Source organism: Podarcis erhardii (genome assembly GCF_964252035.2).
Source record: "Podarcis erhardii genome assembly, chromosome: 3".
Taxonomy (NCBI): Eukaryota; Metazoa; Chordata; class Lepidosauria; order Squamata; family Lacertidae; genus Podarcis; species Podarcis erhardii.
The window spans coordinates 77,723,882-77,741,891 of record NC_138507.1 but is presented as its reverse complement, the minus strand read 5'-3'; the positions used below and the strand labels follow the sequence as shown (position 1 = coordinate 77,741,891).

The 18,010-nt window shown below is 42.1% G+C and overlaps 1 protein-coding gene across 1 annotated transcript; it reads right to left on the bottom strand.

The window, feature by feature from the left end:
- Positions 1 to 893: 893 nt before the first annotated feature.
- Positions 894 to 17,959, bottom strand: GGPS1 (geranylgeranyl diphosphate synthase 1). Its single transcript, XM_081856392.1, is given in 5 exon segments — positions 894 to 1,883; positions 3,822 to 3,892; positions 12,218 to 12,315; positions 17,625 to 17,650; positions 17,653 to 17,959. Coding segments are annotated over 5 exon segments (1,164 nt in total). The 5' UTR covers positions 17,860 to 17,959; the 3' UTR covers positions 894 to 1,121.
- Positions 17,960 to 18,010: the final 51 nt, after the last annotated feature.

The following is an 18,010-nucleotide window of genomic DNA, read 5'->3' as shown; positions in this document are numbered from 1 at the left end:
TTCAGTTCTCTCCTAGAAAGCAGGTTTGTGCACTGAAGAGCATTTTTTACTTTTTTTACATTTTTGGTTTACAGTACTACACACAGGTCTGGCTGTTTGGATATCTGAATCTGTGGTGTGTATATACAAATGTAACATATAAGTAAATAAATAAAACCGGTTTCGGATACTCATTCCTCATGTTTGGATAGTGTGACCTGTGTGTACACATTTGCAGTCCCCTGAAATGCAACCCCCAAAGCTACTATAAAATCTTAGGACCTCACACAGCCACTTTTTAGAAGACTGCAGATAAGGACAAAAATGGCTTAAATATAGGTGAACATGGGAAGAGTGGGCTATTGAAACTGCATGGCTACCAAGTCTATTTTCTCTCACATTATATCTCAGTGGTCCCTATGCTTCAACAAAACCAGTCACTGGCTCAATTGGGACGGGTGGCTATTACCCATTATAGTTAGACTCTGGATTGCTTTACTTGCCTTCTTCAGCCTTTTTGACAATACATTTCCATTTTAAAGCATACATTAATCCAGTGCTTTTTTCTGGGGAGACATGGGGACGCATACCCCTAAACATTTTGTGAATCTTTGTACTTTTTGTCCACTTACTGTATTTATTTTTCCCTATTTGAACTATAAAATGGTATTTTCTTGAGTCAAAATGAAAACCCCTAAACATTTTTAAGAAAAACAGCACTGCATTAATTCATTGCCCAAAGGCTAAGTGAAAGGAAATGTAAAAGTGATTAAGAATACATGTTAGGACAAATCAGAACAAGATAAAAACCAACATTAATAAACCAATAAAGTAAGAACTTCATTTTCTTCTGTAGTCATTTTTGGAAATGTGACTTGTAGTCAAAATTAAAATAAACTCACAATCAAAAAGGATTATAGATGAAAGTTGTAGTTGGCAGCTTTATTTTAATGGAAATGTGCAGCAATATTGCATACACAGCTGAAAGTAGAAGTCCAAAGTTCACTTAGGGCACATATAAACCCCATAACCCCTTAATACATGCTTGAGAGCATTTCCTATGAAGCAGTGATAGAAATATTGTAGTTTAGTTTCCTTGATTATTTCAAAATTGTTTCCTGCAAATATAATCAGCAATTGTATCAGTTCTCGTCGTCCTTGAACATTTTGCTTAAATATTCAAGTAGTGCTGTAAGCTCAGGGTTGTCCCCAAGAGATTCAATTTGTCTGTAAGCTTCAGCCTCAAGTTCTTTTAATGTTTTCCGGGTATATTCAAAAGAACCCACATCCTCAAGGTAATGTACACAATATTTTTTTATGTCCACATTTTCAGTCCTTTGTCGCAGAATATTCTGCACCTGAGTGCTTTCTGGCCTAGACCATATGGCATGGATAGTTGGGAAACTGAACTTCCCTTCAGTTAGGTCTTCACAAAAACTTTTGTTCTCACTATATTCTTTGGAGTGCAAGTTTGCATAGTCATCTCTAATTTGAAAGAAGAGCCCAAGGGTGTTAAGGAGTGGTTTTAAATCTTTCTTATAGCTAGAGAACAATTGCATGAGGCCAACAGCTAGTCCAAAAAGGCCACCTGTTTTTTGCAGAACCATGGTTTTATACTCTGCTTCTGTAGGACAGGTATAGGTGTCTCTCCAGTAAATATCCAAGCCTTGGCCCTTATGAAGTTCTAGCAGTTGGCGGGTGAACACTTTTACAGCATCTGGATGATCAAGTGTTAAAACTTTTTCTAAGCCAAGGAAATACACAAAGTTGGCACAATTTATTACAGATGGTATCCCATAGATGCTATGGGCCACTGGAAAACCTCGCCGTAGTTTTGAATTGTCTTCTATGTCATCTATAAGCAAACTTGCATTGTGCAACATTTCTGTCACTTCAATGATAACCTAATAAAAAAAGAGAACAGTAATCAAGTATTCCATTCTACTAGTTTCTTCTACAACAATTCAATAGCTTTTGACTTTCCCTTAGCCTAGTTGCAGATCTCAACTTCTGATCCCAATGTATCAATTTTATTCTCAACTCTTTGCTTTATGGCTTTGGTACTTGTGGGTTCCAGTGTACCCAAATGGCAAGCAGAGTGCACACCAGGCTCTCTACTTCTTTGTGTGCTCACTAAATTTAATGGTGGTGCTCACTCTCACATTCTTCTCTCTCCCTTGTGCTGCCCATACTTCCCCTCCAACCAGACACAGAAAAAAAAAGAATGAACCATTCTGACTGGATTGTTCTAGTAAGTGAGTAACTCAACTCTGAGGGAATAGCGGGTGAGTGGATGAAAAATGAAACAGCCAGGGGCAGAGCAAGAAAGAAAAAGCAGAGCAACTAGGACCTGCTTAAGAGGAAAAATGTGTAAGAAGGAAGAGACAAGAGATTGGGAGCAGAGTTAATTGGCTGACCAGGCCTGGGTGATATATTGCCCAGGACCAGTAAGAAGAGCAGACCGCGATGCTGGTTTCACTCAGCGATATAATGCTGGTGAAACCTGCCACTGTGCCAGCATCTACTGGAGGGAGTCAAGAGTTCCTTTCTCCAGTGGGCACTGCTAGCAGAGGGATTTGGGAGCGGTAGCAGTTTCACCAGTGGGGCGGGCGGGCGAACGATGCTCTTGCCACTTGTGCACAAGCAGCGAGAGCACCAGGGTGGCGCAAGCAAGCTGCATTGTTCCATCCTGCGAGCCTGGGTGAAACCACCTTAGCTCTCAAGGTGAGAGCTGGGCAGTTTCACCTGGTGTCTCGTGGGCAGAGGCCAATGCATCTTGTTTTTTCAACATCACGGTATATCGCCAAACTGCGATGTTTGGCAGGCAATACACCGCGATGTTGAATAGCTGGTATTGCCCAGCCCTGTGTCTGACTAAGGAAATTAAGGTTTGGCTAATGAATAGAAATAGGTTTGGCTAATGAACTCAGAGTACCGTATTTTTTGCTCTATAAGATGTACTTTTCCCCTCCTAAAAAAGTAAGGGGAAATGTGCGTGCGCCTTATGGAGCGAATGCAGGCTGCACGGCTAAGCCAGAACAGCAAGAGGGGCCGCTGCGCACCGCTCCCTCTTGCTGTTTTAGCTTCGCCGTGCGAAGCCTGTTCAGGGCACGGGGAGCCTTCATCCCGATCCCGCTGCCCTGAAGAGGCTTCAAGCGGCTATCCCAGAAGCCAGAACAGCGAGAGGGATCGCTGCGCTCCCTTTAAAGAATATTTTTTTTCTTGCATTCCCCCTCTAAAACCTAGGTGCATCTCATGGTCAGGTGCATCTTATGGAGTGAAAAATGCAGTAAATTATTTTGAAGTGATCTTTCTATTAATTTGGAGTACATCTAGATTTACTGAGAGGTAAGAAAATTAGTTTGCATGAAATGGGTTTTCTACTCGAGCAGGAAACTTGGTTTAAAGGAGTGGTTTGATTTTGGGGGGCTAAGACCCCATCATTGACATACTCATGTCAATGAGTTGGGAATGTCTTTCAACCTCACCAGTTTGCCTTCTGTGAAAAGGGTGTTTTGTGATTGGCTACGCCCACCGTGTCAGTCATTTTGTGTCTCCCTCCACTCAAGACTCCAGATGTACTCACCATCCCAAAAAGGTTTGCAATCCCATAATATATATGGGCCTACGGTGATCACAGCATGCATGATTGTGGATCACTGCATAGTTACAGTACCTAGCCTTAGAAACAAACTAGATTTGGTATACAAACGCACAAACCTCCTATCAAGTGTGAAAACCATGTACATGTAAAATTCAGTATTGTGATCATTTAAATACTTGGTAGCTTCAGTCTGGAAAGGATAAATTTAAAGGTAAATCAATTTAAGAATGCAACTTACTTGTAGCTTATCTTCAGGAACATTCAGCCAGTGATTAAAAGCTTGGGAGAGTTTGGTTCTGACTTGCTTTCCTATAATTTTTTTAAAAAGTTAAAGGTATTATTACCTGGAGAAATCATTAAAGTCTGTGGAATTTCCTAGCCACTGCTCTTCTTATAGTAATTATACTTCACTAGGTCAAGTGGAACATGTGTTTGTGTGTGTGTGCAAGTTATTCAAATTCAGGAAAACTTTGCTATGTAGCTCAACAATGAATACTGCTGAAGTTTAGAAAAAGTTATTTTCATAGTATGGGGTAGAGTGGATGATACATGCTGTGTGGCCTAGCTGGAGTAGAGTCTTTACTTACTTCAGGGTCCTGCTGGGACACATATACAGTGGTGCCCCGCAAGACGAATGCCTCACAAGACGAAAAACTCACTAGACGAAAGGGTTTACCGTTTTTCGAGGCGCTTTGCAAGACGAATTTCCCTATGGGCTTGCTTCGCAAGACGAAAACGTCTTGCGAGTCTCCCCCCCCCTTTTTCTAAGCCGCTAATAGCCGCTTAGCCGCTAAGCCGCTAATAGCGCTAATCCGCTAATAGGGGTGCTTCGCAAGATGAAAAAACCGCAAGACAAAGAGACTCGCGGAACAAATTAATTTCGTCTTGCAAGGCACCACTGTATTGGGATTTGAGAAGTCCAGGACAGACACACCTGCATGTTGCTTAACAATTTCATTACCTACTGAACACTACCACAGATAATCCTAAAATTATTACACTTATACAATACGTTGATTATAGCATTAAGGTATCAAGGTGTGGTTTTAATTTTGTACTTTCAGAACTAAGGCTGTAGGCAGAGAACATAAATTGTGAAAAAACCACTCCCAGTTGTAGCCACAATCCACTACTTCTGGGCAGCCATTTGTTCAAATCTGTATATAAGGCAGCTGCATCTGTTAAAACAAGCCAGAGGAATGTAGATAATTCAAATATTTTGTTGACATGTTATTATAGATAATCTGGACACAATTTCTGAGGATCATGATTGCCCCCAAAGCACTGCTGGCTGACATGCCAATTTTATCTTACCAGATATTTCAATAAATTTAGGATTAATTTTAAATCCACTCAGAAGCTTTTTGCTAGGTTCCAAAATGTGGTATGGGAACTCTTTATGCATGCAGGAGAGCATTTGAGGCTCCCACTTCTTCCTGCAACATGCGCGCCCGTCCCACTTGAACAACTGACTGGATGTTAGGGAATCCCTATGTGGTATCAAACAGTACTGAGAATTGTGGTTGCAAGACGAAAAGGATAAAACAGCACCTAAGCATACACAATGGGCTCCAGATCCCATCTCTTAAGCATTCCAAACTAAGGAAATTTAAAGGTGGGGGGGTGGGCTTTTTACTAATTCCATTACTAATTTTACTAATTACTAATTTTACTAATTACTAATTTTACTAATTACTAATTTTTTACTAATTACCAATACAGATTACCAAGAAAAAGAGGCGTTTCCCATGATTAAAATATTCAGTTAACAAAAAAATTGAATCTGGGGCTCAAGTTCACAATTCTGCCCATGACAGCTGTCCAGCTCCAAAGTAGTAGAGAAGCTGGAACTAATCACAGGATAGGATTCCATACAGTATCGCTTAAATAACACATTTGCCAATGGTGTGGCCCTTAACAGCCACAGTTTTCCAGAATTTTGGAACATCAGTTAACATGGAAATCCCTTATCCCAGCATGCTAACATCAGAAGTGCACAGCTCACTGTGGAAAGGTGACATATAAGCTAAATCAAAAGGTTTTTGTCAATTGAATTTGATTATGCCTTGCGTCTATGCTTAATACGCTTCAACTTGAAATAAAAAATGAGAAAGGAAGAAATAATAAATTATACCATTTAGAAGGGAAATAATTCACATGCAACTTATTTAGGGTTGCCATTTTTCAAACAGTGAAAATCCAGACTGACTCTCTACCTCCAACAACTGGCTCATTATGGAGATCATGTTTGTTCCCATGCCCTACAATCACCCTGGCTGATTTCTGCCTGTTGTATAGTTGTTAAAGGTATAGGAGCATGCCGAACAGGGCTTCAGGTTAACTGGCAAGCTTAGCCTTTAAAGAATGGAATGGAAATATAAGAGATTCAGCACACACATATCCCCTTCCCCTTTTCTGTGCCTTAAAAAGCTGCCCATCAGTGCTATGCATTCACCCCTCACCTCCCAAACTTTTTAACTCCTCTCCTGCAATTTCTCCTACCTGTCACACATAACCTCTACCCTTTTGGCCTTTTTCAATTCTTAACTCTTCAAGGGCTTGGTATGGGAGAATCTTGTCTAGCAACAACAACAACCTTCTATACATCTGGAGGCTGACTGACCAGAAACCATTGCCTAGCAACAGCAGAATAATGAACCAGATAGAATTCACTAACATTAGCAAAAAAATGCCTTTTTAATAGAAACTACAAATATGTTGCATGGCCATCTGTCATGGATACTTTAGTTGAGGTACCTACATTGCAGGGGGTTGGATTAGATGACGCTCAGGGTCCCTGCCAACTCTACAATTCTATGATACACAAATCATGGCTAAAAGCACATACTAGAAGTTCTCCTAACCCAAAACAACATTTCCTAAAACACATAGTACTAATCATAGTACTTGAAGCCATTGCCTTGAGTCCTACCCTCCACAGCAGGAGGAAACAAGCATGCTCCCTCTTCCATGTGGGAGCCCTTAAGATATTTGAAGATGGCTCCCTCTTCTATGTGGCAGCCCTTAAGATAGTTGAAGATGGCCATCATATCCCTTCTCAGTCTCTTCTTTTCCAGGCTAAACATACCCAGCCCTGCAACCTCCGCTTTATAGCAGCCGGGGAGGGAGGAGCCTCCTTCAACCCTTGATCTAATTCTGTCTTCTGTGGCATTAGCTACCCCTCCCAATTTGGTGTCATCTGCAAATTTGATGAGTATCCTCACAATTCCTTCATCCAAGTCATTTATAAAGAGGTTGAACAACAACGGGCCCAGGACCCTACGGCATGCCACTTATCACTTTTTTCCAGGATGACGTGGAACCATTAATGAGTACTCTTTGGGCTCAGTTAGTCAACCAGCTACAAATCCACCTATTAGTTACCTCATTCAATCCATATTTTACCAGCTTCCTTGTGGGAATATCATGGGGGACTTTGTCAAAAGCCTTACTGAAATAAAGATACACTATGTCCACAGCATTTCCCTTATCCACCAAGTTTGTAATTCCATCAAAAATAAAAGAAAGAAATCTGATTGGTCTGGCACAACATATTTTTGAGAAATTCCTGCTGGGTCTTAGTAATCACAGCATCCTTTTCTAAATGCTCACAGACAGACTGTTGAATTATCTGTTCTAGGACCTTCCCTGGTATTGATCAGTCGGTAGTTACCTGGGTCTCCCCCCCCCCCGCTCCTTTTGAATATGGGGACAACATTTGACTGCCTCCAGTCAGTAGACACCTCACCTGTTCTCCAGGAATTCTCAAAGATAATAGACAAAGGCTCTGAAACTACATCCACAAGTTCCTTTAGTACTCTTGGATTCAGGCCCTTGAGATTTGAATTCATTTAGGACTTGCTCTTCCTCTCCTCCCCTGCTGCTCCCCAATCTGCTCTATAGGGTTAGTGGACCTCCTGGGCCGGATTTGTGGGCTCATGCAAGAGGAAGGTGAAGTTTCATTTTTCAAGATGACGTCTGTTATTTGAGGATGGACTCAACAGGGTTTCAGCCAAAGCCTCTAGAACATTTCAGAAATAAGCACTGGTAATTATAAGCAAAAAATATGCTTATCTTCAAGAACGGAAATAAATATTTATGATTTTTTTAATCAAGTCATAAACATTCTTTACAGTTGGGTTCAGACATAATACCAAAACATAGTTTGGCACAATGCAAAGGACCCTGGAATGAGCACAAAGCCTGCAGCTTTCTTCTTCCCTTGTAAGTGTGATTCTCTCCCTCTCTGGTATGTGGCAAACCATAATGTGCCAGTACATCTAAATGGTCAAACTATAATACTATTCCACACAAGGTTAAGCACCTATAATCCCATATTTTAAACAGGCAATTTCAGCACATATTTGATCTCCCCCACAGAAGGCAATGTGACTTAATAATTTTAACGTTGGATAGATTACACCTATCGCATACTGTATGACCTGTTCTTGCTTTGAATTAAATCTTTATTTGAAATAATTTAAATTAACATAGACATTACGTTTTACCACCTCAAATGTATAGTGAGTTGGAGGTGCATATCTGATATGACTTTAAAATTGAAAAATGGTCCAAAGAAAAAGCAGATGTCCAATAAAGAGGGTGCAAGAATCATAATAACTGATTACTTTTGTTTCAAGTAGGCAACTACAATTTCATATCAGTTTACTAGATATATTCAGGCATAGATAATACTGTGTTGCGTTTTTTATAAAAGACAACTGAATTCCTCTCTAGAGTTACATGAAGATGGCAACCTTAATCTAAGAGCCAGTGATTTCACCAAAGCATCTTGGAACTATGAGTAACATACAGGAATGCATTGCTTAGGAGTTACTACTTGCGTAAAAAGAAAATGAGAGCAATTTAGTATTCATCCTGCTGCCGTGTGCTAAACAAGTTAGCATTATGAAAGCTTATGTTGAGATTTATTTAGGCTTCCAAGCTTACACAAGCACTTGAGAGGGAGGGAGATATTTTGAAGCTTGTGGCACACTAGCAGCCAAATGTTTTCCCACATATACTACCTTTATTGAAAATACCAGAGAATTATTTCGTCAACAACTTATTTCTCATAATTCAAACAATCTTAAAAACAGAAACGAGCCAGCAGAACTCAGAAACCTGAATATAGCTTGTAGATCAATAACCACCCTCAACTGAGGTGATATTAAGTAGGAAACTGAGCATGCACACCCAAGACACCCCATTGTAAAAAAAAAGTGTAGGTGGAATGGCATGAGTAAACATTCCCTGTAATTTAACGCTTTGGTTATGAAACAGAAAAATGCATCACACCATGTGATGATTCCACAGGATCTCTACTTATCTTTTGGATACTTACCTTTTGCATGAAGCTTAAGTTGAGTACTGGCAGTGAAAAACATGTTTCAACACCAAGTCTATTAAGACATAGTGATCTGGTTTTGACACAACCCTAGTCCATATTTAGTGGTACATGAATGAGCAAACTTGAACCTCAGGCTTTTATTCTCCCTTTTCCTCCTCTAGCATAGTCACATAGTTTCTGCTTTAAATTACCGTAACTGCAGTTTGTCATTAAAGTGAAGTTGTTGGTTTGGATGTAACATTAAATGTTACTGAAGCAAGCTAGAATCAGTGAGGTGTTAATGAGTGTTATCTATGTACTAAATGTACTATGCACCTTTATCTATGTACTACACAGTTTTAATTGTCCTGATGTGCATCAGAAAACGGTACAGTGAGATAGTTAAACATATTTACGCAACATCTGTACACAGTCCAAACACATACTCTTTAGGTGGTTAACAATAAAAAATTACATGAATAAATATAAAATATAGCCACCCACCCATCATATCTCATTTGCTAGGGGAACCTGGAGAAAGGCCTCTGAAGATGACCTTAGGATCTGGATAGGTAATCTTCAAACATGTGCAAATCTATATTAAAAATCCAAGATCTTTAAAATACGCTAGCTATAGTGGACAGCAAGTACAGAGATGAAAGGAAGGTGGGTAGTAAGATACAAACAAATCAGAATCAGGTATTATAAAAGCATTTACCCAGGAGCAAAAGCCCAGCCATTTATAACTCTTCTTCAACCAGAACACTGAGAAAACATATGATCAGACACAGGGAGTGAGCAGTCTGGAAATTTCAAGAGGTTACAGTATTGCTTAAGCTAATCACATGTAGAGCCGGTCAGAAATTTGGATGGAGAAGTTTGGATAACACTAATGTTAAGAACAGGATAAGAGTATAATTTTAAAAGAGAAAGCACAGGATATGTGATGGTTGGATAGCACTGGTCAGAAATTTAAGGGTGGTTTGAAAGATATGTGACACCAACCCTAGGCTTTAAGCTGAAAACATGCAATAGACAAAACAAAGTGATTGCTACGGGCATCAGTTTAGATACCAGTTTTAGACATTACTAGAACTTAAAGCTCCTTCATGGATCACTGCCTTGTCGTGGTGAAGCCAAAGATGGAGAAGTTCTATACGGTCAGCAAAAACAAGACCTGGAGCTGACTGTGGCTCAGATCATCAGCTTCTTATAGCAAAATTCAAGCTTAAACTGAAGAAAGTAGGAAAAACCACTGGGCCAGTAAGACACAATCTAAATCAAATCCCATATGAATACACAGTGGAAGTGAGGAACAGGTTTAAGGATTTAGATTTGGTGGACAGATTGCCTGAAGAACTATGGATGGAGGCTCGCAACATTATACAGGAGGCAGCAACGAAAACCATCCCAATGAAAAGGGAATGCAAGAAAGCAAAGTAGCTGTCCAATGAGGCCTTACAAATAGTGGGGGAGAGAAGGCAAGCAAAATGCGAGGGAGATAGTGAAAGATACAGGAAATTGAATGCAGATTTCCTAAAAATAGCAAGGAGAGACAAGAGGGCGTTCTTAAACGAGCAATGCAAAGAAATAGAGGAAAAGAACAGAATGGGAAAAACCAGAGATTTGTTCAAGAAAATTGGAGATATGAAAGTAACATTTTGTACAAAGATTACCATAATAAACGACAAAAGTGGAAAGAACCTAACAGAAGCAGAAGACATCAAGAAAAGGTGGCAAGAATACACAGAGGAATTATACAAGAAAGATATGGATAGCTCGTACATCCCAAGTAGTGTGGTTGCTGACCTTGAGCCAGACATCCTGGAGAGTGAAGTCAAATGGGCCTTAGAAAACCAATGGAAGTGATGGTATTCCAGCTGAACTATTTAAAATTTTAAAAGATGATGCTGTTAAGGTGCTACACTCAATATGCCAGCAAGTTTGGAAAACTCAGAAGGGCAGTGCCAAAGAATGCCCCAACTACCGAACAATTGTGCTCATTTCACAAGCTAGCAAGGTTATGCTTAAAATTCTACAAGGCAGGCTTAAGCAGTAGGTGGACCGAGAACTCCCAGAAGCGCAAGCTGGATTTAGAAGAGGCAGAGGAACCAGGGACCAAATTGCAAACATGTGCTGGATTATGGAGAAAGCTAGAGAGTTCCAGAAAAACATCTACTTCTGCTTCGTTGACTATGCAAAAGCATTTGACTGTGTCGACCACAGCAAACTATGGCAAGTTCTTAAAGAAATGGGAGTGCCTGATCACCTCATCTGTCTCCTGAGAAATCTCTATGGGGGACAAGAAGCTACAGTTAGAACTGGATATGGAACAACTAATTGGTTCAAAATTGGGAAAGGAGTACGACAAGGCTGTATATTGTCTCCCTGCTTATTTAACTTATATGCAGAATTCATCATGTGAACGGCTGGGCTGGATGAATCCCAAGCCGGAATTAAGGGAGTGAAGGAAATATCAACAACCTCAGATATGCTGATGACACAACCTTGATGGAAGAAAGTGAGGAGGAATTAAAGAACCTTTTAATGAGGGTGAAAGAGGAGAGCGCAAAATATGGCCTGAAGCTCAACATCAAAAAACACTAAGATCATGGCCACTGGTCCCATCACCTTCTGGCAAATAGAAGGGGAAGAAATGGAGGCAGTGAGAGATTTTCCTTTCTTGGGTCCCATGATCACTGCAGATGGTGACAGCAGTCACGAAATTAAAAGACGCCTGCTTCTTGGGAGAAAAGCAATGACAAACCTAGACAGCATCTTAAAAAGCAGAGCAGAGACATCACTTTGCTGACAAAGGTTATGTTCAAGTTAAAGCTATGGTTTTCCCAGTAGTGATGTATGGAAGTGAGAGCTGAACCATAAAGGCTGATTGCCAAAGAACTGATGTTTTTGAATTATGGTGCTGGAGGAGACTCTTGGGAGTCCCATGGACTGCAAGAAGATCAAACCTATCCATTCTGAAGGAAATCATCCCTGAGTGCTCACTGGAAGGACAGATCCTGAAGCTGAGGCTCCAATACTTTGGCCACCTCATGAGAAGAGAAGACTCCCTGGAAAAGACCTTGATGTTGGGAAAGACGGAGGGCGCAAGGAGAAGGGGACGACAGAGGGCAAGATGGTTGGACAGTGTTAGAAGCTACCAACATGAGTCTGACCAAACTGTAGGAGGTAGTCGAAGACAGGAGTGCCTGGCGTGCTCTAGTCCATGGGGTCACGAAGAGTTGGACACGACTAAATGACTAAACAACAACAACAACAAAGAACTTAAAAGAGTGAAATGTTACCTGGTAACTGAAGTAGGTAGTTGTATGGCTCCAACAGAATTCTCTTGGATGACTCTTCTACTTGCTCCATTTTTAAAAATTTTCTGGAGTAGTTCAGTCTGTTTAAGAAAAACCCTTATTAATGACCAGGGTCTGAAAATTAGGTCCTACTAACCACCAAGACTATAGTAAGAGATTACATGGTAATTGTACCCTACCCCTTCCATAGAATTAAGGAGAAGACCTAATAATGTAGATGACATTGTTCTCCCATAAGCCTGAGTCCCCTGCATGTCCCTTCTGGAAACTGCCTAATGCAAGTTCATTACAGCCACACCTTTGCTAGGGTAGTGCCTAGGGGGTACACAATCCCAAAATATTTAGTCATGGTTTTCCAAACATCCATAAAAAACTGTACAGTTAAAATACTCCTTGTGCCAATTCTCTTAACTCCCTTGCTTTAGGCAGGCTTTCTGTTCTTTGCACCCACCCTGACAAAGGTCTTAATTTGTGCCAAAGCAGAATCCAGCAAGCATAATCAGGGTTTAAAAGGCTAGGAAATAGCCCTTCCTTCACTCACAGAAACACAGTCCAGATTTTCCTTCACTCCCTGCAGCAGCTTCCTCTGCTTCCCAGTCATCATATTTTAAAATATAGAAACCTCTCACTGCGGAATATGGCAAGGAGAAAACAGAACACGGATGCTAATTCAATACAAGCAGTGGGCCAATATACAGGATGTACAAGTGAAATATCTAAGCTGGTAGTCACTGCAGGCTTTACTCTAAAATACTCCTTAAGTATTTTTTACATGTCATTCCAAGTAGTACGTAGAATCTAGTGCAAAGTATCCAAGATTAGTAGTATGTCACTTTAAGTAGGAAGCATCACTAAAAGAACTTCTTGAACACACACTTATTTATACACAACTCTAACAAAAATGATATTAAATGATATTAAAATTTCAAAGTACAGTGGTACCTCGGGTTACATATGCTTCAGGTTACATACGCTTCAGGTTACAGACTCCGCTAACCCGGAAATAGTGCTTCAGGTTAAGAACTTTGCTTCAGGATAAGAAGAGAACTCGGGCTATGGCGGCACGGCAGCAGCAGGAGGCCCCCATTAGCTAAAGTGGTGCTTCAGGTTAAGAACAGTTTCAGGTTAAGTACCGACCTCTGGAACGAATTAAGTACTTAACCTGAGGTACCACTGTAACATTGTCCTATCATTTTAAAATCTACTGTTGTGAGTTTGGGGGGGCGTGCCTTGGCTCCCCTTCTAATTTCTGGGTGCCAGATGCTGGATTTAGCATACTGATATACAAAACATGAGCCAGTCTGGTAATGACCCACTAAAGTATAGTAGGTGGGGGAGTGGCTCTGTGCCAGAGGGCAAATGGAGGGCCCCCTCCCTCAACTCAGAATTAGTTAGAAAAACAAAGGCCTTTGAAGCAGAATTTTTAGAGTTGGGAGGGGAGCGGTTGAGTTTAGGATTGCAGCAGTGGTGATGTGAGCTAGTTGGGAAGGGTTACGATCTGCTAAACATAGCAAACTGAACAAAGTGACAGAGGGCCATGGCCGATTTCTGCTGGCATTCAAAACTGTGGCCATGGGAGAAGAAAAAACCTCTGGGAGTATAATGTTGCTAGCCCCTCCATCATCATCTCAGGTTGTATATATGTGTAAATAAACAATATGTCATACACCAGGGGTAGGCAACCTAAGGCCCGTGGGCCGGGTGCAGCCCAATCACCGTCTCAATCCGGCCCGCCGACGGTCCGGGAACCAGCATGTTTTTACATGAGTGGAATGTGTCCTTTTATTTAAAATGCATCTCTGGGTTATTTGTGGGACACAGGAATTCGTTCTCCCCCCCCCCCCAAATACAGTATAGTCTGGCCCACCACATGGTCTGAGGGACAGTGGACCAGCCCAGGGCTGAAAAAGGTTGCTGACCCCTGTCATACAGCTACTGCTGTGCCTCATGTATAAAAGAAACACAAGCCCTGGGTAAGCACTGGAACCCTGGTATCTTGCACTGCTTGGAGATCAGGGTGGTGTGTAACACTACATTCTTAGTTGTCCCATACAGCTTTCCTTAGCTAGGTCTTCCTAAATTTAGGAAACCTATAATCTCATGTTTTGTAGGCCTGTGTTTCTGTAGAATTTACTGAAATCTCTTTTCTTCCCTCTCATTTGTAATGTTTCTTGCTGCACTGCAGATGCAACTGCTTCAAACTGAAACAATCTGTCTCGTGCAGTTTAAATACACACACTACAGTAGTATCATCGTCCCAAATTAATTCTGCAGCCATTGTTGATTAGCATGCAGATAACAAGTTGTGGCCCAACATATAATTTCCTGAAAGCTTCACCAATGTTCTGTCTAACAGAAATAGTGAAACACTTAAGTGGCAAAAAACAAATATACAGTGGTACCTCGGGTTAAGTACTTAATTTGTTCCAGAGGTCTGTTCTTAACCTGAAACTGTTCTTAACCTGAAGCACCACTTTAGCTAATGGGGCCTCCGACTGCCACCGTGCTGCAGGAGCATGATTCTTAACCCCAGGTACTATTTCTGGGTTAGCGGAGTCTGTAACCTGAAGCGTCTGTAACCCGAGGTACCACTGTAAAATCATTATCTATCATTGTATGATAAATGCTGACTTTCCAGTTTAAAATCCACAAAGCACTTTCACAGACTTTGTGTGGAAAGTGCAAAGTTACAGAAGACTAATACTGATGTATATTCTACATAGCAAAGCCCAAATGAAGTTTTATATATCAATTATTATTAATTACTCACCCTTCACCCTAAGATCCCAGGATGGGTAACAAGTACAACAATTAAAACACGGTTTTAAAGAGAGTTTAAAACAGCTTTCAATCACAGAAATAAGGTGGGTCCTATAAATATAGATCTCAAGTGTCAAAAGCCAGAGTAAAGAGGTTCATACTCAGCATTTGGTGAAAGCTGTATGATAAAAGATGCCAGATACAGATCTGTGGGGAGTTCCACAAGTTTGCAGCTACCACACAGAATGCCCTCTCCTGGGCTAGCTGTCCCCAAACTTCTGAATGCTGTGAAAAAATGAAGAGGGTTTCTACTGCCAATTTTAATACTCTCCTTCCAGGGGAGTGCAAACCTGTGCATGACATACCACCAGAATGTTAGCCCTTGGGGGACGTAACACCCATGTTTTCAGGATTCAGTTTCCGTTTACTGGCCCACATCCAGCCCATCACCACCTCCAAGCACTGATCTAACACTTCAACCACCTCTCCTGATTCAAATGGGTAGAAACAGCTGGGTGTCCTGAACATATTGATGACACTTCACTCCAAATTCCCTAATGACAGCTGCCAGGGGCTTTTTATACATGTTAAATAGCATGAGGGACAAGAAGGATCTCTCCAGGACACCACAGGACAACTTCCATGGTGCCAAAGAGTAACCTTCCATGGCTACTTTCTGAACACAGTGGTACCTTGGTTCTCAAACGCCTTGGTACTCGAACAACTTGGAACCCAAACACTGCAAACCCAGAAGTGTTCCGGTTTGCGAACTTTTTTTGGAAGCTGAATGTGCTGTTTTGAGTGTTATGCTGCTTGCGATTTGAGTGTTACACTGAGGTCTGTCTGTTTTTGCTATTTATTTTGCAATTTTGTTTTTGCGGCTCTTTTTGTTTTGTTTTTGTGACTGTGTGGAACCCGATTAATTGATTGTGTGACTGCAGTACATTGTTTATTGCTTTCATTTTATAGATCAATGGTCTCATTAGATAGTAAAATTCATGTTAAATTGCTGTTTTAGGGGTTGTTTTTAAAAGTCTGGAAGGGATTAATCCATTTTGCATTACTTTCTATGGGAAAGCGTGCTTTGGTATTGCAGTGGACGTCCGTAACAGATTAAGTTTGAGAACCAAGATACCACTGTACAGCCCTGGAGGTAGGAGTGAAAACAGTGAAGCACTGAGGGGCTTGAGAATTATAACTGTGATCAACAGGTTTGAAATGAAAGTCTCCAAGAGGCATCCCTTGATCTCCCTCCCAAGAAATGTCATCAACCAGGGTGTGACCAGGACACTTTCAGTGCCTTGATCAGACCTGAAACCAGACTGGAACGGAGCCAAGTTATCAGCTTCCTCCAAGCATGCCTTAACATGTCAATAAAATTTTAATTGTGTTTCAATGCTGACCTAGAATTTCAGAGAAGGGTTTAAACATCTTTGGTAATGAACATGCCACTGTTTAATAGTTTGAATTGGCAGGCCCCTTAATGCCTAAATCATGTTGGGCCAGCATCCTAATAATGACCTCATTTTTAAATCCGGAATCTTTCAGTAAGAAGAGGTTCACAATCATTATTTCATTTATTATATTTGCTATGGTTATATTAATAAAGGAGAAAAGAGCATAAAAGGCCCGGTCGGGCACCACGTGGGGGGACGACCGAGGAGCCCGTGGCGGGTGGAGGGGCCGGGCGCGGCAGCAGTGCACAGGGGCTTGGGGAAAAAAATTAAAAGAAAAAAAGGAGAAAAGAGCATATATATGCATATATGTCTCCAATATTGAATTGTAACAGGTGCCCAGAGCAACATATATGTACACATTTGAATGGTTGCCATTATAACTTAGATTATTCCATAAACCGCCAGCTAAAGCGTCGAGTCAAGAAACTATTAGGGTTCCATCTTTTGCTTACATGGTTAACAAATATCAAAATGTAGCAACACGTTACATTACAGTATTGTACATTACACATAGTGAAAAAACATAAATCACTTATTTCAGGAAAAACAGAGCAGCCCTCCCTCATATCTTTGAGCACGTCAACTTCTCCAAAGCAGGCACTTCTAAATACTGTACAGCCCTACAACAAGCCCCCCTACAGCCAAGTGATAATACACACAATTGTTTAAACAAAAGCTTGAGTTCCTATTTCACCCTGTGTCAAAATTTCAAGACGGCTTACCAAGAACACTGCAAGGCGAACAAAACTAAACTTCAAAGCAAATAGCAACATAAAGTCACCTGTACCCGTCTCCTGCCCTCTCAACCAGCACCCAGGAGGCACTTACCACGGAGAGAGACAGGTAACCCGCTTCAGAGGACAGCAGCCTCCCTCAAACGCGAACACCGAGAGAGAAGAAGGCCGGGAAGGGAAAGGCGAGCTCTGAGGCGAGCAGCTCCTGCTTCTCCCGCCACCGCCAAGGCGCAGCTGCTCGTCCTCCCCGGCGGCCCCGCGGCCTCCGCTTTATAGCAGCCGGGGAGGGAGGAGCCTCCTGTGAGGAGCGAGCGGGGCGGGGGCCGGAGACAGGAAGAGCCGGGAAACCCGACACCCCTTTTCTGCCGCCCCGGGGGGAGGGGGAGGAGGCGGCGGAGGCAAGCCTCCCCCCGCCCGTTAAGCAGCGCCGCCTCTCACCTTCCGAGGTCTCCGCCGCTTCTCCGCCAGCCCGGAGCGAGGCCCTTCTCTCCGCCCGTCTCTGCCCAGTGTGGCGGTGGGCACAGAGCCCCACCCCCTTCCGCCTCAACCGCCACCTTCGCCTCATGGGGGGGAAAATGCGCCACCGGGGCCTGTCGGCGCAGGCGCGAGCTCCTCCTACCCCCGCTTCCATAATCTCCCTTCGGCTCCCTCCACCGCCCCCGCCCCGCTCCATTTTCTCATTTTCCTCGCTGCTTCCCGATGCACTTCGGGAAATGTAGTACAGAGGAGGAGCATGTCCCCTCGCGGGCTGCGGCAGAGGGGCGGGTGGAAAACCACGCTACCCAGAAGCCCGCGCGCCGCCCGAGTCTTCGTTTCCATAGAAC